This window comes from Pezoporus wallicus, unplaced genomic scaffold (genome assembly GCF_028554395.1).
Source record: "Pezoporus wallicus isolate ANWC-B61680 ecotype Strahan unplaced genomic scaffold, APGP_CSIRO_Pwel_v1 contig_8803, whole genome shotgun sequence".
NCBI classification, from domain to species: domain Eukaryota; kingdom Metazoa; phylum Chordata; class Aves; order Psittaciformes; family Psittacidae; genus Pezoporus; species Pezoporus wallicus.
Genome location: NW_026635049.1, coordinates 1,100,140 through 1,123,679, shown reverse-complemented (window position 1 = coordinate 1,123,679; position 23,540 = coordinate 1,100,140). Strand labels below are relative to the sequence as shown.

Below are 23,540 nucleotides of genomic sequence, written 5' to 3'. Positions count from 1 at the left end.
AGCCAGCGTCCCCCTGAACTTCCCCCTCCCCGTTCTCTCTTTTTATATATCAAACACCGTTTGTGCTTTGTATCCTTTCTTAATGTATCTGTGGACCAAATTCATCTCTGGTCTGATGTGGCTGAAGCCAGTGGGATTGCACCAGAGATGAATTTGATCTTGTGTCTCCAGTCTGGTGTCCAGAAGCTGTCCCTGGGGGCAGAAATCTCTCTCGGTTGTTTCTCTCAGGCTGCAATGGGAATGAGTGTGGAGATGTGTAGGGGTTCTGCTAATTCCCAAAGCCTCCCATTAGCAGGGAAAGAAGGATGGCTAAAACACTGGAGAAGGTGAGGGATCTACCCCTGTCCTGCTTTTGGAAGGGGAAACTCGTGTTTCCTGGGGCTACCTGTAACTTTTTAAGAACAGCACAATAGCATCAGCACTAGGAAATAAAGTTTCTCAGTAAAGGCTTTATCTCTTTAATGTCAGATTCACCTTCCCACCCAGGCAGGCTACAGCCAACTAATAAATGCCATGCTGGATACCACACAGTCTCAACCAGTGAAACAGCCAGTGTTCATGATCTCTGACAATAACTTGCAGCTACAGGGTCTGGAATGCTAAAATACAGAGGGGAAGTCAGGGGGGTCATTTTTCATGTTGTCCAAAGCTTCATGAAGTTGTAGACACATCAGTTCATTACCAAAGTCTCATGGCACACCTAGGCCTGCAAATGGGTTTTGAGCCAGCTCATCACTTCTTGGCTATAGGCAGTTTCAGGCAGAGTTGTCCCTGCTCTGTCCAGGCACTGGGTTGGTTTTTGCAGGAGTCAAAGGAGCTCTTTGCTTTCTGCCTCGCCTTGTTGTTGTCTACTGGCTTTGCTGATCCAGTAGTGGTTTGCTAGGCCAACTGTGACCTCCTTGGTTTGCTGTGTCTCTCCATTGTCATGAGTCTTCTCTCTACTGACTTCCTGTGTTGTGTTCTGAGGTGTCCCCTGGAAACTCTCCTGGCCAGATTCCCTGAGCTCAGAGCGTGCAGACGGGCACAGGGACAGTGTCGGGCAGTGCTCAGGGACCTGGGGCTGGAGAAGGCGTGGGCACAAACTTGGGTTTGCAGGTTCACCCCTCACCACTTGTGTGCTCACCCCTCAGCACGGCAGCAGCCACGGGCCTGGTGGCAGCTGGAAAACAGAGAGTGCGATGTGCATGGTGACGAAACCAGATTACATTATTATTTGCTGTCAATTAAGTATACTATTAAGGTATTAACTAATAATTGTACTGTTCAGTCATTAAGGGACATGGTTCAGAGGTGCCTGAGCATGCCTACCAGTACTTCAATCACTGGACTTGCATCCTGACAAGCACAATATGCCCAACTGTACTTATGTCTTGCACAGCAATTGCTCTCGTTTTCTCTCTTTCTCTTTCTCTCTCTTTCTCTCTGAGATGAAAAGGAGGGGCTGTTATAGACTTCTCTGGCTATAAAATTAATTAGCTCCTATAACATCAGTCAGCATTTCCTTTATGAAGAACGAGCTTATGCTGTAACACTGGCAGTTCTTTTCATGAGATTAAAACCTCAAGTCAGACAAGTTCAGTCAGAGCCCAAGCACCGAGGGAAGGGAAACCGGGTGGGTTTATGTACAATGTGAAATCTGAAAACCAACAGGGTCATTAAATTAGTAGCTCTGTTGTCCTACGCTGTGGTGATCATGGCCTGGTCTCACATTAATTAAAGTACAGGCACTGAATGTGTTGCTGAAAACTCAGTTTTCTTACCCTATGGTTTGTCTTGAACCCAGACCCAGATTGAGGCACGAGGCTGCGGAGCAAGGGAGCTGGTGGCGTTGCTCAGAAGAGGGAGGTAGGAGGAAATTCCTCAGGGTTGGCTTTTAGTGACTGAGGGTTTGAATCTCACTATCCATGTTACTTCCGCTGCCAACAGCTTTTTGCCAAGGATCTTGGCAGGCCCTTGGGGTTGCTGTTGAGGCTGAGGTGCAGCCATGGGGTGGGAGCAGGCTGATGGCTGAGCCTGTTCCAGGAGGTCGCTGCCTTTGCCCTCGCCACACAGCCTCCAGCAGCAGGACGGTAGTGTTGGAAGGGGCTTTAAGTTGGAGCATCAGATATACCTGGAGAGCAGTGAAGCCCTTTAGGAGTAGGGATACTCCCTCTGTGTTCAGTGGACCTATTTATTCATTTAGATTCATGGACTTTGCAGGAGGGTCTCTGGCTACAGCAGGGCTTGACAGCTCAACAGCTCAACCTGATGTGGCGAGAGCCCTGCTCCGTGTCCAGGGATCCCTGTTACAGCCTTGTTTTTACATTATCTCAGTTGTTCCCTCCACCTCTTATACGGGAAGCCATGGTAATTTCCCTGTCACAGAGTACTTAAGGAGGAGAGAAAAGCTGTGAAGGAGGTGAAACGGAAAATGCAATCAACTTTGTTGGAGGTGAAGCAGAAAAACAGTTTTTGAATAGTATAAACTGCTGCTGATTTCATGTGCTGTTGTACCACAGCTCCCAGAAGGATCGCTCAGGAGCTGCCTGGTATGTGCTTGGAAAGGAAGCGAGTGAACTACCAGAGCTGCAGCAGGCGAGGGAGAGGGGAGAGATCAGCTTATAGCAGGGAAGAAACCTTAGAACTCTGCTCTGTAAATCACAGGAACTATCCAGGTGGTTAAGAGGGAACACAGCTCTCAGCGTGTTGAGAAGTTTTGATCCCAAATCACAGAATCCCAAGCTGGTCTGGGCTGGAAGGGACCTTAAAGCTCATCCCATTCCAAGCCTCTGTCCTGGGCAGGGACACCTTCCACTAGAGCAGGTCTAGAGGGTCCTCTGTGGGGCACAGGCAGCCTCTCCTTATGCTCAGGCCTGTGCAGCACCAGGCTCTCCTCCAGAGCAATATAATGATGCACAAGGTGAAGTTTCAGCACTATAGAAGGATTTGCACTCCTTATTGGCTTGGGCAAAATGTAATGATATTAGAGCAGGTGCCTTAAGACAGCATTAAACCAATTTTTGGCTTTAAGTCCATTAGATACAAAGTAAAGGGGTAGTGCTGGCTCTGCACCTCACCAGCAGATAGAGACGGGCTGGTGGTTGTGGGTGTTTTCTTTCTGCACTGGTTGTTCCGGATGTTGCCTCTTGGTTACTGCCCTTTAGCTCCTCTCAGTGTCGGTGTGGTAACGGAACAGAACTCAGTGTGGTGTCTCCTAGAGAGAGGAAAGAAACAGAGGAATGTATTTGTCTTGGCGTGCAGAAACAATAACCCCAGAGCCCCTGTAAGTGACAGCCAGGGGTGTCAGGGGGTGGAGGCTCCAGTGCCAGGAATCAGACCCCGTTCTGAAAGCATGGCTTGTCACTAACATTTCCTCTTGGAAAATGTGAAGAAGTGACCCTAGTGGTAGGTGGCAGGGTTCCCCACCCCAGGAGAGCTCTCCAGCCCTTCACCATGAGCCAGCTCCTTCTTGCCTTCTCTGTTCTCCTGTGCACTGTGCCACAGCTTCACCAAAGCGGATGCCCTCAGTCCAGACAAGTCTTTACTTTACTTTACTACTCGTGGTCTGGGACTCACACATTCAGTCACCATCACCCCCAGCCCTCAGCTTAGAGGTTTGCTGTCCTTAAATCTGCCTGTGAACAGTCAGCTATGCAAACCCAGCAGGGGTTAACTCATCAGCCAGCACAAATGCTTTGGCCTGCAGTAAACCACCCTCTGAATCACTGCATTTTCCTGCTGATTTCTTCCTTTCTGATCACTTGAGCTCACAGTGAGCTGTCATAAAGCCCTGACCCAAACACCCAGCAGCTTTTCTCTGACATCTCACGCTCTGCACTGCAAGCTCTGCCCCAGCAAGGCTGCAGAGGCCAATGAGATGAGTGTTAGTGTACTTGTGCTGGCTCCAGCCAGCTGGCCAGGGCAGGTCTTAGCAGGTAAATGGAGTGTGTAGGTGCTTCCCGTCATTCTCCTGAGTGCTGAAGCCTATTTATTGCATCTTCCTTGCTAACCAGATTGATGTGGCTCTGACAGTTTCCCCATCCCTTTCCCACATGTAGGCATAGCCTCGTGGAGATCGAAAGAGACTGAGCAACACAGGGACTAACCACTTTAAAACGGGGGCAGTTGCATGTTCAGATAATCTGGGGCACTTCCCTTTGACACAGAGCAGTGCAGGTGAAAGCTTTGGGCCCACAGGCACTAGTCTCACTGGTGGTATCTCATAGGTAGATGGCTTCTCACTCAAGGCGTTAGTAGCCCAAGTAGAGCCTGTAGTATCATCTGGGATCCAGTCAGATACACTGCAGGCTAGGGCAAATCATGAATAAGTTCTTGTCTGGGAGACCCCCAAGGATGGTACCAGTGACTGGACAAGGGGCACTGAGAGAGTTTGGTGGCAGGGTGTGAAATGGGCCTCTTCGGTTTTCCACTGGCCCTCGTTGGAAGAGCCAAGTTTGTCAGCCCAGGTCCTCCTGCACTTTTATCTCGGGGAGGTGTTTGAGGTGAGAGGCTGCATCCCAGGGCAGCCATGGATGAATTGATCTCTTCTGTCAGTGGAACCAGCACAGCATGATCTTTGCTGTCAGTGCATGGTGCTGGAGGAGATGGGATACATTAGTTCTCACCTGGATGTGATTGATAAAGCCCTGGTATCATTTATTCATCTTGCCTCACTTAGCTTTTGCTTATCACAGGAGGGATCATTATCTCAATGTTCGGGCTAATGACATCAGGCTGCAGGAACAGACTTGATAAATAGGCTCAGGAAGGTCGAGTTACCTCAGTGTTTGTGGCTCCTGTGCCTGGCTGTGGAGGAGCCAGGACACAAGATTAGTTGTTCTCCTGTGCTGCGTTTCTCAAGCTGTCTCCTGTCCACCCGCTGCCACCCCACCTCGTGCTGCACAAACAAGGCCTGCAGTCAGGGAGCAGAACTAAGATCAGAGCCAGCACAGTTTGCTGCCTGGGAACAGAGCGGCAGCCCAGTGACCAGCGGTGAGGTGCTTTGAGATCCTCTGTTGAAATGTGCTGAAGGGCTGTACCCGCTCAGTCATTACTGCTGATTTCTGTAACCGAAACTTGTTGCTATTGCAGGAGTACAACAATTAGTGTCCCTGAGGAATGGTCCCGGCTACCCCGTATTGTGTATGGGTTGGGATATTCAGGAGGAAAGGGCATTTATGGGGTTTCTGAGCATGGCTCCTGAAGGATGCGAGTTATCTTAGGTGCTGTTGGGCTCAGAGGCAGATGGAGGCTCAGAGCACAGTGCTGCTTCCCTTCCTACCGGCACCTCCAGAGAAAGCAGGTGTTGAGATCCAATTGCCTCCCACTCAGCTCTGGCTAATGACAGCACTGATATCTAGACAGCTCAGTGGAAGAAAAGCCTATGAAATAAATAGCTCCTGATCAAGTATAAGCTAAAGTCTTAAAGGTTGAGGGTGGAGTAAGCAGGTTGTAAGGCGAGTTCCCGTGGTTATATATAGGGAACTCTGAGTGTGTTCTGTGTATGTTGCGTAGTGACCCTGGAAAGGTGCAGTGTTACCGTGTGTCCCGCTGTGTCCTGCCTGGGTCTGTCTGCACGTGTCCATGTGGACTGCCTGTGTGTTCATAGCGTGCTCCCAAAGCTCCCAGTGCTACTGGAGTCATGTGGTAACCTCAGATAAAAGACCTGGAAGGGAAAAAGAGAGTTTTAAATCCTGGCAATTGTCTTCCTCCGAGCTGAGAGATCGGGAAGGTTTCTGGTGACGTTGCCCAGTGCTAAAAGCCGCAATGACTGAACTGACAGCGCAGCATCTCTCACTTCTGTCGCACCAAATTATAAACCCTGGAGTTTTCTTGTTCTCATTATGAACAGTTCCACAGCCCCACCCTGCTGAAGGATCTGTCAGTGCAGAGTTAGGCAGGAGCCAGCAGAAGGAGCTCCAAGGCTGGTCTTTCCGAGGCCTTGGGAAGGCAGTGGCAGCCGTGCCTAGAAATTATTGCTTCTCTATCGATCCTTCCCCTTGGCACTTCGAATGCTGTTCCCCAAGCAGCCCACAGCAGCATTGGAAAAGAGCTTTGCTGGAATTCCACTGGAGTTATGGCTTTGCATATTAAAACTAGTCCCTAGAGAGACAACTTTGCACCACAGCCCCGAGTTCTGATGAGGGAGCAAAAGGCTCCAGAGCAGAACAGCAAAATACCTGCCGTGCTTCTTCCCAGAGCTGCTGTTTCTTGGGATTTGAAGATGTGTGGATTAGGCGAATTCCCCCCACCCCATTCCTGTGTTGCACTTTGTCTAGAATGTGGGTATGTCCCCCCAGAAAAGCCATTCTTGGGGCACCTGAAGCTATTACTAAGTGCTGTATCCCAGTTTCATAGGAAGATGTATCCTATAGAATTCTCCGCCTTACTTGCCAGAGCACAAACGTATCTCTCTGCATGCCCACAAGCACCTTGGCATTGCACACCACTGGGAGCCACGGTTTGGGTCGCTGAGGCCAGGGAGGCACTTGACAAATAGGATGGGTATGATAAATATGCACAAACCCTCAGCTACTCGCTCGTGTAGAACCACGCAGAAGCTCGGGATGTGGGTCCAGCTCAGATGTTAATGCCAATGGCCCAGTGGGCAGACATTTCTTTAGGAGTCTGGACCAAAAAGGCTGTTTTGGGAGAGAACAGGAGGGGTTGCTGGTGATCTGGCCAGGGGAGTCTGCCTTGTTCTCTTTTGGAGAAGACAGGGTATGGATTGCGTTCTTTGCGGTGGCAGTGGACCTTAGCCAGACTCTCCTTTCTCTACTTCTTTAGGTTTGCATAACATTTTGCTGATCCAGATTTATTAGCATTTCTCCATCATGATTAGAATACATCAGTTCACCTCCACAAATTGGTTTAGAGACAGTAAAGAGCTCCACTGGTGCATCACAAGGCTGGTGGCTACTCTGCAGCCACAGGATGCAAAAGACTTTGGGCTGTGTCATTAAAGCAGTGTGCGTTTAGTCCTCCAAAGCTAGGAACAATTGCTCTGTGTCCCTTAGCAGCAGCTTTAGATTCACAGCTCTTCTGTGGTTAGTAGTCTTGTGTGGTTAGTAATCTTGGTGGCACAAGGACTTACTATTGCCTTTGAAGTAATTCCTATAGATCCTAAAGTTCCTCACCAGTCTCTGCTGGGAAAAGTGGTCAAGGCACTAAAGGCTGGTGGCCTCCAGGAGAATGTGTGTGCTCTTGTACAGGTTCAGGGCTGGAGTTTGCCCTCCAGAACAGACTCTGTCCACACGCTGACCTGCCTTCCAGCAAGGTGCCCTGGAGCATGACAGTGGTAGAAGAAGGGATGGAAGTGGTAGGGCAGGGATGAGCTCAAGCCCGTGCTCTGCCCTTATGGAATGTCGCTGGCTTAAGTCACAGAGGGTGATAAATTTGACAGCTGGGGCCTGTCAATGAGGCTGCTGTAGAAGCTGCGTCAGGTATCCTAGAACTGACCCTGTCCACGTTTGACACAAGGGCTCTGGGGCTGCATTCTGCTCTGCAGGCTTCCTGTGGGAGAGAGGAGCTTGGGAAAGACAGAGGAGAAAGCTTGTTGATCAGTAACCCTACTCCAGCATGCAGACACAACCACAGAACATCTCCAGGTTGTGCTTGTCAAATGAGTTTGAAGTACTAACTGTGGTGAGTTTGTTAAAGGTTGATAGGTATGAATCGTGGAACTGTTTCTGTCCAGTGTAAGGGAAGATCTTGGCTGCTCCCTGCAGTGGACAGAGCTGCATGATTTGATGGTATTTGCTGTGAAGGAGAAATCAGTTAGACATAGTCAGGATGGTGTCTCCATTTGCCCTGAACCTTTTGAGGACTTAACAACCCTTGACTGGTAAATTCTATAGCAGAGGAAGCGTATTCATCCTCTTTCCTACACCCAAACTAAAGCCTCAGCTTCGTATGCAAAAGAGATCCTGAATTAGAATGCAATAAGCTATAGAAGTTGTCCAGTGAGCTCCATGAGTGCACTTTGTGAGGCTTTTTCCCTTGTCTGTAAGTACCCGACTGTGTGCAGCCTCCCCGTGCCGGGCTGGTCCCCTGAAGCATGTGTCTGTGTGTGGGCAGGAACCATGAACTGAATGCAAAGAGTCGCATTTCTTTGACACACGTTGCTGTGGTACCTGGGTGCTAATCACCGTATTTTGCCTTCTCTAGCACCTTCCCAGCCGAGGATCTCAAAGTGTTTTACAATCATTAATTAATTTAGCTTCACAACCCTCGTGTGAGGTAGGTGGGTGATGCCATCCCGCTTTCCAGATGAGGAAGGACACTGATCTGCTCGGTGGCTAAAGCCAGGGGAGGCCATGGCCTGGCGATGGCCCTGGGAAGCCTCCACGCGCCACGCCGCCGGGGCTGCCCTCCCCGCAGAAGGAAGAGCAGTTCTGCGTGCGGCAGAGGGGATCCAGAGATGGCCAGAGCTTACAGCAACTGCTCCAGAGCCCTGCTCCTCCCTCCTCTGGAGTTGTGGTTCCAGCCCATCACGCTGCCCTGAGGCTGAAGGAGGGATTCTCCCTCATCAGTGGTGCTGTGGGAAGGGAATACAGAAGTAGCTGTAATGCTGTTCCCTGTAGTCTACACTGGTGGTGACATGCACCCCTTCTGCTCCATTCACCCAGAGCCACCCTTTCTACACCATCCTTTACAGCAGGGTGTGTAGGTCCCAGCTTGCTGAAGCTCCCCTTTTCCCCCTTCCTGTGCAGGAGCTGTGCCGCACAGATGTGGGAATTGCGTGTCTAGAACCTGGAAGAGTAGGCTTGCCAGTTCGGATTGAGCAGAATCAGCCTTTTCTGTGTTCCAGCCAGTTTTGGCTGAACCCAAACTGGGAAATTTAAAGCTAACCCTATGGAAAAGTCCTACAAACTCCTACAGGGAACAGCGAGTTGCCCTTTGTGTAGGCAGACAGCGCTGGGCGGCGCAGGCCCTGCAGGACAGTACTCCCTCCAAAGCAGCTCCGCTCCATCCTGGAGCAGGAACCAGTGCTGGGTGCTCCTGAGGGTCACTGGTTGGGACAGAACCACTCTGGAAGCACGGCAGGGTGGGAGGGTAAAGTCACGCTTGGAAACAGCCAGTGTTAGATGTGAGCGGGGTGAAGGATGCGATTGTCTGACCAGACTGATGCTGCATGTGGCTTGGCTGGGTCTGGGCCTCCTTATGTCACACAGGACTTTTCCATGAGGGCAGAAATACAAAAGTAACGGACTTTTCCAAGCCTTCAACACATGGTCTAGTGTAGGAAACCTCCGAGCTGAGCTTGAGGCAGCCGCTGCCTTCCTCTGTAGGTTTGCCGTCTCTAGCACGTCTCCCTGGTGTTTGGGACCCTGTTATTAAGCGATAAGAAGCGATAGCATGACGAAGAAAGACTACTGACCCAATTGCACTTTGACTGATCTGTTTCTTTTTCCCCCCAATCATCGATGCAGGTGTGAGCTACTCCAAGTCGGTTCCTCCAGCCTACCCACCACCCCAGGATCCATTAAATCAGGGACAATACATGGTGACAGATGGCATATCCCAGTCCCAGGTCTTCGAGTTCACCGAACCCAGACGCAGCCAGGCACCATTCTGGCAAAACTTCAGCAGGTTAACACCATTCAAAAAATAATATCTAGAGAGATGGAGAATTTTAACTTAAAAGAACTAAAACTTAAAAAATAAAAATAAATAAAATTATATTTATAGATGGACCTTTTTTCGGAGAAGCACTGTTGCAACTAAATATATATACATATATATATATGTACCCCCGTTTTAAAAATAATAATATGTATACATATATGTATATATATAGAAGGACCAAAAACTTTTTTTGTTGTTTTTGGGAAGCAGTCTGCTACTAGATACTAGGAAGCACCAATGATTTCTGACCATGTGACCTGTTTTATTTTACTCCATTGGTTGGACATCTTACTTTGTTTTGTTTCTTTTTCTCTCCTTCATTTCCATCCGAGTCGTCACTGGCATCCCAGAATGCTTTCTCGCTTGTGTGAATTCCTCATGGAAGTTCCTCATGGACTACATTGGTGTATATTTCATTTGATTTTATTTATGGGGGGTTGTTTGGTTTTTGGAGTGCCGGGAGGTCTCCGCTCCCTCTCCCTCCCTCTCCGTCCCTTCCTTGGCTGTCCCCGGAGTTGCCATTTCAGCGATGAGCATCGACCCGCTCCCCGTCCTGTCCTGCATCCTCTGGTCTGCCTCGTGCCTGTCTGGATGTGCTCCCTTGTGCACCATGCTCTGCTGCGCAGTATTTCTCTGGCTTTAACTGTTGTGTTGTGGCAGGTGAAAACCAGCAGAAAGGGTTTCAGCTCTTTAGGAAGCGAGAGATGGGTTTTCCTCAGTGAGTTTTTGCACTCGTTTTAAGCACTCTCTTTTTCTCGATTCAGTGTGATCTGGTCACACTCGGAGCAAGACTGAGAAAAGAATATCAGGGGCTTTTGTTGATTTCTTTTGCATTCAGCTTCCTTTCTGTGGGGTTTGATTTGTTTTCTTTTTAAGCTGACACTCTGAAAAGCCCACTGCTATCTTTGTTTTCCCTGCAAAGATAAAAGCTGAACAACTGATGGCTTCACGCCCTCCATCCAGCTGAGGAAAATTGGCTATTGGGCTCTAGCAAATGGCCAGTTTTCTTTCTTTCTTCAGGAACTAAGGTCCCATCCTGTTGGCCACAGTCTCGCCCACATTAATTAGTGTTAATGAACCCCTGATTGCCATTTCCAGGAGCAGTGATCCCACCAGTGAGGAGGACTATGGCTGCACTCATTGCCTGCTCCCCTCTGTTGCATACGAGATCCCTGGCTTTGCTTGGGCACTGACCTAAACCCCGAGCTGCCAGCAGTGACCTGGCAGCGGAAGGATCATTGCCCAAGTCATTGGAAGTATTTACTGATGCCGAGTTGAGAACTGCCTTTCAGGAAAGAGATGGATGTGACCTGAGGAGTTTAGCAAGGTTTAGCCAATGCCCATGATTACGTGGCCTAATCTAAATCAGAGATCAGTTCAATCTAACCCCATCGGTGGCTCAGCAGAGGTGTATCCCTGTCGGTGGCTCTGGAGGGATTAGCTGAACTCTCCAGGTCCCTTTCTCTCTTTTTCTCCCTCTGGAGGTTCATAGCTCTGTTCTCAAAGACACTTCCTACAATTTCAGCCTTAAGTATGTTTGTTTGCAAGCGCAAAGCTTGCGTTTGAGCTTGTAAAACAAAATCCTTGTGCACTAGGGTGATTTTTTTCTCCTAGGGCAAATGAGTCTGTTTAACCAGATTTAGAAGAGGAAGCTAAAACCTTTGCAGAGCTGTTCTGCAAGCTCCTTTGGAATGTGGGATGAAGTGATTGATCACAGAATGTACCGTTTTCTTTTGAACCCGGTACACCACAGAAGCACCCCAGGCCATGCATGGAGCTAGAGGCTTTTTCTCCCCTAGTACAAGTGAATGGGAAGAGCAGAGGTGATTTCATTATTTCCATGGAGCCTGTTTTATTTCTGGGCATATTCCAAGGCAGTGGCTATGGGGTTTATTTTAAGTGCAGAACTAATCTCTCTTGCAGTTTTTAGTCATCTAGAAACTGGAGAAACAGCAAAGGCAGGTTAGTGTTTGGGAGAGGAAGAGCAGCCCCTCTGTGCCAGTGGGAAGGGAATCGCAAGTAGGAAGCAACCCAATTTCATATCAGAAGTTATTTTTGTGCTCTTTTGTATCTCTGCATTTTGAAGGTGAGGTTTGGATATTGAATATATAGCAAATCTTACTTGGTTTCATTGAGAGGAAGGGTATTTAAAGGCACGGATGAGGTGGGTTCTCAGGAGTTAAATGTACTATTTCTGAGTGGCTGGAGAGATGCGCAGAGAGAGAGAGAAAGAGAGAGATGATTACAAGCTGTTGTCAACGTGATGAAAATTTCACTTATTCCTTTTGCCTTTTTAATTGCTTAGGGGGAAAAAAAAAGTAACAAGCACATTAGTTAAGCCTGTTCATTTACTGTTTTGTGCCTCAGAGAGTGAGAATGAGACATCCATAATTTTTATGAGAAGATGCTTCCTAAATATTCAGCACTAGGAAAAACGAAACACCACCGCCACACCATTATTTGCATCATAAATCAAGACTCGCTTGATCTGACAAGGCCACTTGTTGGACTCGCAGCTTCTTTCTTAACTGGAAAGCCAAACCAAACTCGCATTGCTCGTGCTTGCCGAGGCCGGCGGCAGGCAAAGCACATGCGGGCCTTTGTTCCAGAGGGAAGAGGGGCTTGGCTCTCAGGCAATGGCGTGCAAGAAAGCTCTTCCCCTCCATAAATTGCCACGGTGCTGCAAGAGATGGAGCATTGTCACAAAGAAGAACCAGCACTGGGTCCCACTGTCACTGCCTGCTGTGGCCTCCCCATAGGGAGCAGGGTCGGGCTGCTCGTGTGCGCGGGAGCAGCGCAGACGCAGATTTGGGGTGATTTTGACTGAGTATCCGATAGAGACTTTGATTTCAATGCCAGACAGGAGGAACCCACTTACCATTCCATGTGCAGAAACGAGAGCTGTAACAAACTTACATGTTTACGGTATTTCTCTGGCTGAATCTATATATATATATAAAGAATAAAAATACCCTCTTCCCTAGGTAAATGACATGCATTACCCCTTGACCTAGACACTAGAACAGAGGATCTAAATTCAAGCCTTCCGCCTCCCCACCCTCTCCAAAAAGCTCAAACAAGAACCAACCTAGGTGCATCTAACAGTTGTAAATAGAAAATACTACATAGAGAAATATATTTGAAATCTGTTTCAGTTTCTGGATGGTCACTGGCCGTCCCCTGCAATGTTATTGATAGTACACTGTGGTGCTTTGGGTTTCTGGTTTTGTTCTCTTTATGCTCTGTCATCTTTTCATTGCAGCTACATTTCAGGGAACATGTATATTTAGTAGCTATTGTAAGTTCTGCATGGCATCACCAAGCTTATTTTTCCTTAAGAAGAACAGAAGAGGCTGTAGGAGTTTCAAGGCACTATTGACGACAGGGACTCGTAGCAGAGAATTTAACACACAAAAAAATATATATAAAAAAAAAAGGTTTTTAAAATTCTAGTTTGAAGCCAAATACCTGATATTTTAGTGCTTTTGGGGTTTTATCAGTAAGAGCAAAAAATATTTAAAAAAAAAAAGAAAAAAAAAAGGATTTTGGTAACGCAGCTGATCCGCACTTGCCAGTTTTATTATTTTGTTTCTATTGGACTGTTTGACCCCGTCAAACAAGTGTCAAAGTTGTGTGTATAAAACAAAAGAAAAAGTGTTTAAAGAAGTGTTGTAAAGACACTGAGCCTTATGAAAATATTTATGGAATTAAATAAAAAGAAGTGAAAAGGCATCTGAAGGCATTTTAAATCATTTCCCTCAGAGCGGGCTCCCGTTTCCTGCAGGCTGGGGGGGCTCCGGCAGAGCAGCCGCTAAGACACTGCTCTGCACCCAAGACATAGGTTTGTTGTGGACTTACCCCGCTTCCCCCGTGCTTTGTGTCTCCATCTGAACCGAGTGCAGTGATCGATGAGTAGCTGGAGGTCCAACCCTGGCAGAGCACGGCTGAGTGCTGGCAGGGGTTGCTCTAAGTGCAGCTCGGGGCAAGCCTGCTGCAAACGTGGCTTTAAAGCACTTTTTGTTCCTGCACTTTGCTCAGTTCCAGCCCAAGCATGAAGAGAGCTGCATCCTCCATAGACAGCTGATCCCAAACACCTTGGGAGCAACGCAAGCAGCGTTTCAGAGCACGTGGAGGTAGAGCAGGGGGTGGGCTCTGGAGGGGAGGGAGCCTGGCCCTGTGCTGTTCCGCTGGACCAGGGCTGGACCTGGGGAGAGAGGAGCAGGTTCCTGCCCTGGTTTTTCCCTTGGCAAGTGCCTGCAGGCAGAAGGAGCTGGGTGCTTCACCTCTGAAAGGCGGAGTGCTCTCTCCAGAAACCCTTTACCAGGTAAGACAGTCCTGTATTTCTAGGTAGCCCAAAATACAGTTGCACCCAAGGAAGCAGGTTATGGCATCACAGTGCCCGGACCCAGCAGAGCTTGGGAACAATGCCTTGGTGTTGTGTGGAGAAGCACAGGCACACGTACCGAGTTACAGTCAATGACTGCAGCCAAAGAGGTAGGTTTCCCTGACTTTCTGCTTGTTCCTGCCTGTCCTGCAGGTGCCTGCCTGGGTGAGCAGTGCCAGTTTGCTGGCACGTGGACTGACCACATGGAAGCTAGATTAGGAAACAAGTCAGACAAGGAAACAAACCCAAGGCAGCTCTGCTGTGGGAGAGAGAGAGTAGAGAGGCAAAGATGTGAGCACGAAGGCTTCTGTGGAGCCAGAGTTAGAGCAGGTCCAGGCACTGGCTCACCCAGACCTCAAACATCTCAGCTTCACATTTGCCTCCTGCTTCAGCAATACCCCAACAAGCCAAGCTTTTTTGCTTACCTTATTGCTTGCAGTGGAGAGCTGGTGCTGTGCTGTCCAGATGATCTTGGTCCTTTTGTCACCTGGGAGGTTCCAAAGTGTGCTGCTGGGAGAGCAGACCCAAAAAGCGGTTACGTACAAAACCTCCCTTGAAGAAGCCCTCTCCTACCCCCACCGCCTTCTTTGCAGGCCAAAAGAGTTGTTTGCCAGAATTGTGCACTCCACGTTTGCAAATGGGAGCTGTGGGGAAGGAGGGGTTGCAGGCAGGGAGCCGTGAGCATTGCCCAAGATGCGTAATGGACCAAGAAAAGCTCTCACAGGGAATGGGGAAGAAACCCGGTCACTCAGCACGTGTGCTGGGAGCAAGAGCAGCACTGAAGCTGGCTCAAGCAATAACTGATCTCTGTGCCCGTGCCCTGGCTTGCTTTCCTGGTGGTGGCTGGAGAGAAGAGCACTCCATGGCCACAAAGGCCCCCCGCAACCTGTGGCTGACAGTCACCTTAGGTATGTCATTTAATAACAGTGTTTGCTTGGTTTTAATCCTCTCCAGCCACCCAGCATTCAGCTACTAAGAACTCTGGTCGCATAAAACCAAAACCAAAGAAACCCAGTTTCAAACCCATTTGTCTCAGGGCACTAGGTTCATCAGGGTAACACCCCAAAGAACCAAAAAGGTAGCAGCAGGGACACACCAGCTGGTGCCTGAGCCCTCGCTTAGAAACTCACTTCAACACATGCTCGAGTCCACCATTTTCCACCAAAGCTGTTACTCCATTCACAGCAAAGTGCAGAATTCGGCCCTCAGTGAATGGTGATGGGTAGGGAAATGACTTTGACTTACCACCTGTGTTCCTGTGCCTGTCGTTGGTCTGTCGTGGTGCTTCACCTGCTGCCTGTGCGGTTGTCCGGCTGTGTGGCTGTTGTGCAGCATCCGTGGGAAAGCCTCCACGGGCAGAGCCAGGCCCTGGCTCTGCCTGGGAACTGCAATAGAAGGGGTAAAGCTTTTAGGCTGATATGTCCGTGACATGACTGGAACGTTGTATGAATGAATCTGAACATCAAAGCCATCTCAGTGTTATCCATGTGTGTATATCCGTGGTATCACAGCTGAGCTTCTGCTTTTTAAGGAATCAGGCTTTCAATCTGACTGATGGTGCTGGGATTACAGATCCCAGTCTTCCCAAACAATAGATTTTCTTGTTATTCGGTAGCTAAGAAGCACACAGGTTTTGCACTAAGCACAGCAGGAGGTCAGCATCCTCCAAAGCGTGTAATGCACCATCTGTGCTGGGGTTCTAAAGAGCAAACTGGAATTGCATGTTGCTGGGGATGCAGCAGGAATAACCGGCATTTTCAAGAGCGTTTCTAAGCACTGTCCATCGAGGGTTTCACAATCCTTCCCTGCCAAGGAAGGACAGGAGCTGTTTAACTGCAAGTATAACCTCCCCAAACCTGAACGTGTTCATTTGTCTGAACCCCTTACCTTTGCTATGGAAACGGGCTACACGGTATTTCTTAAATGCTTTTAATGTTCACATCCTTTTTTTTTCCAGCTCACTCCAGGCACAATGCATCCTGGTGAAGACTTGCACCTTTCTCATTTCAGAGCCACAGTAATTTGTCACCTCTTGCAGGTTTGACAGGGCCTCTGCGCTCGGCCCTTTCCGCAGGCTGGGCTGAGCAGCAGCGATGGCTCAAAACTGGTTTCCCCATTCCAACCATTCCCAACCCTCCCTCCAGCACCTCACTGTCCACACACCAGCCACAGCCGGTCTGCACGTTGTCTGAGAGCCACAGAGCGCTCTCCTCTTCTCTCAGTACTGGTTACAGCAGCAACAAATGGTCCCCAAGACACAGCCACTGTGGGGATTGTGTTTCTCATTTAGGAGAGGATGTAAGGGTGTTGAACCCTTGCAGAGACATTTGCCTCATAAAGACAACATCAGCGCTTGGAGAAGCGCTTGGGCCGAGGCACCGTCAGCGCTGGCTGCCTCTGCTGGTAACCACGCTCCGAGTGCAGATGAGGCTGTGCACACACAGGGCTGTGCTCACATCTTCTCCTGCCCTTCTGCTCTAACAGCAGAGAGCTGTAACAGTGCAGCTGGAGCCCGCCTGGCTGTTACACCCCTTGTACGGCTCGAGGGGAACACACGCACGGGTTTGCAAGGATCTGGGTTTTTCAGAACAAACCATGGTGCTAAATCGGTTCATAAATTACCTCTGAGAATTGAGGCTCCAAGGGGCTTCCTGGCTGCTCCTGGAAGGCAGGAGAAGCTCTCTCCAGGAGAGGTTTGTTGTAGTTTTCCATCTGGAGAAGCAATAGGAGGATATGTTGGTACATTTGCTTCTCCTCTCAGCTCACTTTCATGCAGCAATGACCCAGAGGGTGTGCAGGTTTGCATTCAAGCCTTTACACGTTTGCAGGACATCAGAGAGCAGGAGGCCCTCACCCATAGCATGGTGGGGGGGTGATGCCAAAGAAGTAATGGCCATTATCCAAGCACAGGGTCGGGGCCCCTCTTACCTGTACAGAAGCCACGAGAGACTCCTTTGAATCAGTGGGGTTTTTTCCCTAGAACTGTGTAACTGAGGTGAATAAGAAAAAGAATCCCATTCCTGACTGTTGTCTGCACTGATACAAACTGGAACAACCTCAGTGACCTACCACAGACTTACTTATTGCAGGTGTTACTGAAAGCAGTGCTTGATCCAACAGGTTAGTGACTGGACTGATCCAGACTGGAAATGCTTGGCAATAGTTTACCTCTTCCTCCTAAAGACAGTGATTTCAAGGCAGGTTTTATCTAGGCTGGGCTGATATCAAATCACATTCACTGCAGAACACTCCAGAAGTGTGAAGAGTGCAGCAGGTTTGAACAAATAAGTCATTTACAGAATGAAGTCACTGCTGTTATCTCAGCAAGTCCTCTGTCACCGGCTCTTTCTTCACCCAGGCAAGAGCTGGCCTGTCAGGATGAATGGGCTGAGCAGAGCTTTGTTGAGCCATATTGCCCAGGTCCCTTTAATATCACTTTGATGCCAGCTGACCTGGACATGGGAAAGCTTTCCCACCATCAATCACTCCTGTGCAGGGCTTCTTTGGAGTCTAAGTTATTTTAGCACATCTTACAGTGGAATTTAGCTTTCAGTTTGGCTGAAACACTGCGGTGTTGGTGTCCATGGCCAGCACTCCCAGGGGACACCCAAGCAAGTGACACAAAAACCTGTGGCAGTCAAAGAGAGCCCAGCTCCAACAGGCAAAAGCACTGGTGCCTGTTCCATGGGTGGGTGCTGGGGGGTCAGGAACAGGGAGGGTTAATCTCTCATCCTGCCAAGGGGAGCTGTAACGCTGCCACGAGCCTTAATGGAGCCCTTACCCTGCAGGCTGATTTTGTGGGGGAATATGTGACCAATGCACTGATTTCCTCAAAGTTTCACTCCCCCACAGATACGGGGCAGCAAGAGAGGAGTCCCTGGCCAGCCCTGCTGCTGCGGTGGTTTCACGCTATACAAAGGAAATCCAGAGTCTTTGGACCGGGAAAAGAAAATAGGAGCAAACACAATATATACTCGTAGCCGAGCTGAGATGGGTGATGTGGTCTCTGGTTCTGCTCCCAAGATGGTTTGTGCCCATTCCCTAAGGACATTGAGTGTACAGGCTCCCCACAAAGCCGACTCGCCGCCTGAAGGCATCTGCTGTTTGCTGGTGACAGTAAAGGTGACTGCAAAGGTGATGCTAAAGGGGCTTTGACACACAAGGTACGTATCCAGGCAGGATACCTGCCCCAGCCTGGATTCTGGTTGCTCGTCAGGTGTGGGCAGGATCACTGGGACCAAAAGGAAACGGATGGAGAAGAGCAAGAACTTTGCGCTGCAGAGCAGGGGCTGACTAACGGTGTGGGGCCAGCTGTGCGTGCAGCCAGGATGTGTCATGCTGCTGTTATCCGTGTCGCTGGTGCAGTTACTGGCCTGATTTTTACTGTCTGGATGTACCATTAAACAAGTTTGATTTTGTTGCCTGATTACAGATGAGTGGTTTCAGCCTCATGCATAACCTGGGGGCTCTGTTCATGACATCCCTGGACAGGGAGAAGCAGGTTGGTTGTTGTGTGTGGATGCAACATGGGTTTATACTGGAGTGGAGAATAACAGCACTTACTTGGCAATGGGAAACAAAGGGTTGGGTTTTCCCACCTGCTTCTTGCACCTTGGCCATGCTGATCCTGCTGAGTTACAAGCCCACAGGATACTGGGCTGTGTTCAGGCTGTCTCCTGTGGGGAGCAAAGAAGAAATCAGAGCACATACTCAAGAAGCAGCACACACCAAAGCCCACGTTCACTGTTAAAGTGCTCCTTCACACCCCCCAGACAGACCCGTTTTGAGTTTGCAGGGTCAGGAGCTACCGGGAATGGTTTGCAGTTAGGGAATAACAGGTCCCCAAAAAGCCAGAGGTAAGAACCCCAGGGAAGAGCAATGTGGAGGCTGCTCAGTGCTGGCTTTGCCCTCACTCTGGAATTCTTTCATCTTTTCATTAAGAGGCATGTTAGCAATACCCAGTCATGCTTGCTCTGCACCAAACACCAACAGAAAGTTTCTGCTGGAAGAGAAAGGCTAATATAAACCACTGTAGAAATGCAGTTTGAATTCTACCCCCTGGGCTGTAATTCCTGTGCTGTTCCCAGGCTGGAAGATGAGAAATTCAGAGAGGGCAGCACAAAGAGGGCACTGCTTCAGTGACAGGGGTTATTTATACCTGTGCCAAACTAGCGTGAGCTGTTGGTAACAGCAGGGGCCGTTCACTTTGATCTGCTGACACGTACAACCGCTGCCAGGTGTGCAAAGAGTCTGAAGACCAACAGCAATATTGCGATGGGCTATCCCCCTGCCAACGGCAACAGAAGGGTTCAATAAATAACCCTGTCTCTGCGGTGTTTCTGCCCAAACACTGCGGCCCAGACCCTTCATGTGAAACTAAGCATAAGGAACCAGGCAGCAGAGCAGCTCAGGGTCACTGTCCCTGCCCGCTCTAGCGGAGCACTCGGAGCTAACAGTGGGCAGATTACAGGCCAAGTGAGCTGTAAAATGACTCAGCAAATGAAGGCAGTACTGATGTCGAGGACTGCTTGGCTAAGTAAAACACGCTGATTTTAAAGTGTGCTTTTTAATTGTTCCTCTTGACTCACGGCTCGTATCAATTTAAAGCTGCTCTTGCAGAAGCGCTGTTGTTGTTTGACTCCTGAGAATCAGTGCTAAAGCCAGTGATGGATTAGACTGAGGTGGTGGGAAGGGGACGGTGTGTTGGGGACAGCATTTCAAACATGCCAGCGCTCATCAGGGTGTGACAGGAACAGAAAGGCTGAGGGCTCAACAAGATGAACAAAGCCAGGAGCGAGCAAAGAGAACACGGTGCAGAGACCAGTGTCTGCTGCAGCACCCTGAGCACCCTGCACAACATGGGTGCTGGGTGCACCCAAACTGCTGCACTGGATGTGTGATGCCACCACCCTGCTCTGCAGAAGCAATGAGTGGTTGAGATTTAGTCCTGGAGAGACTGACACACAGTGGGCCCCAAAGAGCAGCCGGTGCCCAGCACCCTGGGTCCCCATGGCCAGCCAGGCTGAGGCGATGCCTGAAGCCATGTTCTCCACCTGCCTTCCTGGTTTACATCCTTACCCCTGTGCCCCTCTTGCTGGGTGCAGAATCACAGCATCACAGACTGGTCTGGGTTGGAAGGGACCTCAAAGACCATCCCTGCCACCCTGTGCAGTGTGTCTGAATGGACCCAGCCAAGTCCCATGCAGCCTCCTCTTCCCCATAGGGGAGCACTGGACTGACCGACCTGTAGCTTTAAACTTACAAATCCATGTATTTCTTCCCTTCTTTTTTCATTTTCTTCTTTTCCTTTCCTCTCTCTCTTCTAGTTCCTCTCCTTCCTTTCTTCCTTTTCCTTTCCTCTTTGCTTTTATGATTTCCTTAGATATCTAATCCATTGTCCCGACACATCTTGCTAGTACAGCTCATTCAGGAAGCCTGGAGTTCTGTGTTCCCCTGCCCTGACCAGCACTGGGAGCTGTAAGCCCTTCAGCAGTGAGGTGATTCACGATCAATCTCCTCACTTTCTACTTGTGATTTTTAACAAGTGCTGCAATTCATGGACAAAAACTCCTCTTCTTCACTATCTCCCAGCTCGACGCCATTACACAAATAGAGCTCAGGGTGTGCATTCACCTGCGACAAGGATGTTGCTGTATGTTAGCGCCTGGCCATTAGTTGTAGCAGCGGAAACAAAGCCATGCACGAGTCATTTAAACAGCAGCATTTCTCCCAGTGACATTATTCCCTGTTATTCATGCAGTGGTGAACAGGAGCCTGGCACGGATTGGGAAAGCTCTGTGTGCACACACCCCCGCATCTCTTCATTTCAGTAGTGAGGAAAATGAGCACACCAAGGTGTGAGGGTGCCCCGGCACTGCCTGCCACAGGGAGCACATCACAGCTTCTGAGTTCACCTCTCATGTCCCCCCAAACCCCTCCTCACCTTGCCCCTGCCCAAGTGGTACAGTACAAGCTGATAAGGTTGCGCCTGGGTTAAGGACACCCCTAGCATCAGCTGTTTGGGTTTCATGGTGTGATTCAAATGCAATGGGAGGGCAGTCAATGGCATGATCAGAGCTCTTTTAAATTCAGAATCAGTGTGATGGAGCCTAGATCCCAGCTAGACAGAACAACGGGAACAATGTACCACTTGAGCAGGCAATGCCAGCCCTGCTCCACAGCCTCCTCATCTCACCTCTCACTGGAGAAAGCAGTGTGATAAGAGGCCCTTTGGTTTGCAGGGCTCTTGGCTTCCACTTGCAAACTCCTTTCCAGCCCAAGCTCTGCTAGCTATCATCTCGTATAGTGCATCAATCATTGCCAGTCTCCATTTCCAACTGGAACATGGTGCCTCCCCGCAGCCAGTTCCCGAGCATTTCTCTGTGCACGTCCCTCCAGACCTGGAGCAGGTTTCCATAAGGATCTGCAAGGCTCCCACCCTCGAAACCATCTCTTGCTGTGTACAGAGGGTGTTATCTCTCTCCTGCTTTTCATCCTGAGCATTTTCTCTCTCTCTGCTCTCACTGTAGCTGAGTTTCCATTAAGCAGTGCCAGGCAGGCATGGAAGTGTCAGGAGCACTGCAAATCAGCAGTGAGGCAGGCACAGAGTGCAGACTGCTCCTGCTGATGGTGGGAAAAGGCACCATGTGGAGGACGAGGGATGCGGTGGCACCTGGAGGTACCAAGCTGCTGGCACGTGGTGCCTCGCGAAAGACATTTGTAAGCTCCTGCTCATAGGAATAAACTCCGTGCTCTGGGGCTCAGCGAGCAGCACTGAGCAATCCGTTAGGAACTCTGACAACAAAGGACAGCAGGGAGAGGAAAAAGCGTATCTCAAACTAGATTGCAAGCAGGAGCTCCCTTAGGATAACTTAGGGATGAGCAAACCTCCTCTCATGAGTCACAGAGAACCAGCCAAACGATAGAGTCATTTAGGTTGGAAAAGGCCTCTAAGATCAAATCTGTGGCCCTGGCCCATCTCCCCTCATTCCTGGGCTGCAGCAGTGGCTCGCACCCACACTTCTTCCATGCCAAGGTTTCTGTTAGCAGTATGACACAGCCAGGTCCTATGGCCAGAGAGAAATACCATGAACGCCCTGTTGGCTGCAACTGTGAGGCGAGCACTGACCTCAGGAAAGGTGCTGGAGCTTTGTTCTCACCAGGCAAAGCCCCACTGAAGATGAACTGAGCCAAAGCTGGCAGCAGCAGCAGAGGAAGAGCCTCCTTCACGTCCACGTGGAATCTTCCTCTGAATTAACCAGGCAACCACCAGGATCTGATCTTGGTGCTTTTGTCCACATTAGAAACTCTGTGTTCAGTTTTGACTCTCCCGCACACATCACATCCGCACTCAGCCTCCTCTCAGCTTTCACTGCAGACTTCCCTCCTTCCTTTCACCACGCTCTAGCCAAATCCCTCCCAGGCACAAGCCCTGGTAAAGTCACTCAGGATGCAGAGGGATGGATCCGCTCTCGCCTCGGGCAGCCCAGCTTCACTCGGAGCTGAGAAGTGGGGGACAAGCAGGGAGCTTCTGCATCCTCCTCGGTGAGAAGTGAGGCAGGGATTTGTGCTTTCGGGATGTGCTGCACCCACATATTCCCAGTTTTGTCAAGGTTATAAACCAGCTCCTCCCCCTTCATCCTCCCCTCACCAGAGTCACTCAGGGTTTTACTGCTGACTTGCAGGATTTCAGCCTTTCCCAGGAAATAAAACTCCAGTCCAAGCAGCAAATGCATTTCAGAGCAGCTTTGGTCCCTACTAGGAAAAAAACCAAACCGACACCCTGCATCAAATGCTGCAGGAAGAACACGGGTGCTTAGGCAGCAGCATGGCTGCCTGGGAACGGTGGTATCTCACGTGTACTCTATTGAGCTAAAAATAAGTTCATTAAAGGAAACAAAGTCTGCATCCAACAAAGATGTGAGAAGCACAATGGCGAAGAGATGACTCCACAAGGAAAGAGGAGAAAGCCCCTTTGCCCGGGCTGTGTGCTGAAACCACAGAAGGGGTGAGGTTCTGCTGCTGAGAAACACAAGGGGTTTAGGAACTGAGTGCATTATAAATAATATGGTCAGGAAACCCTGGCCTACAGCAAAGCTCACATCATTACCACACAGAACTCAAAGAAAGGGCTACATCAGATGAGGCTTACTCATGGTTGTACTAAATTCTTAGACAATTGAACCTCATGCTTGGGACTGCTCCTTCAGCGTGTGCTTAAGCAAAGCTGTCCCACACTCGCCCTGCCGGGCACATCTAAACTTAGCCCCGTTGGCTGGGTAAGAGTTGCACAATCCAGCCACAAATTGGCAGATCCAATGGATGGTGCTTGACATTGTCCAAAAGGCCTTGGTTCCCACTCAAAAATAAAGCTGCTCTGGAGACTAGGACTTGGCAGAAGAACAAGTGAAGCCCCAAAATAGTGCATGGCTGCGCGCTTGCGGTACGGAAAGTGCTCAGTGATTTAATGAGCCTGTGCTCATGAAAAGCAAGTTTTTAGTGCTCTCTCCTCCAAATGTTCATCTTGCCAAATGTGAAGATAATGCATTTC

General features: G+C 49.5%; 1 protein-coding gene and 1 long non-coding RNA gene across 12 annotated transcripts in view; one reads left to right on the top strand and one right to left on the bottom strand.

Annotated features, from left to right (window-relative positions):
• ARHGEF9 (Cdc42 guanine nucleotide exchange factor 9) overlaps nucleotides 1-18,406 on the top strand; it is a 164,578-nt gene extending 146,172 nt beyond the window's left edge. For 7 of the 11 annotated variants that reach the window (XM_057400884.1, XM_057400922.1, XM_057400933.1 and 4 more), the window contains 2 exons: nucleotides 9,411-9,570; nucleotides 17,843-18,406. In XM_057400884.1, the coding sequence (XP_057256867.1) occupies nucleotides 9,411-9,570; nucleotides 17,843-17,945 (263 nt within the window). In that variant the 3' untranslated portion in view covers nucleotides 17,946-18,406. Of the gene's footprint in view, nucleotides 1-1,783; nucleotides 1,846-9,410; nucleotides 9,571-11,973; nucleotides 13,339-17,842 lie in introns of those variants that run through there. The other 4 variants (XR_008971164.1, XM_057400893.1, XM_057400902.1 and 1 more) reach the window with 4 other exon arrangements.
• On the bottom strand, nucleotides 3,077-14,493 carry LOC130594839 (uncharacterized). The gene is made up of 3 exons (XR_008971177.1): nucleotides 14,416-14,493; nucleotides 5,519-5,644; nucleotides 3,077-3,193 (listed from the first exon to the last, which is right to left on the bottom strand). It is a non-coding gene; the product is annotated as an uncharacterized LOC130594839 (long non-coding RNA).
• Nucleotides 18,407-23,540: the final 5,134 nt, after the last annotated feature.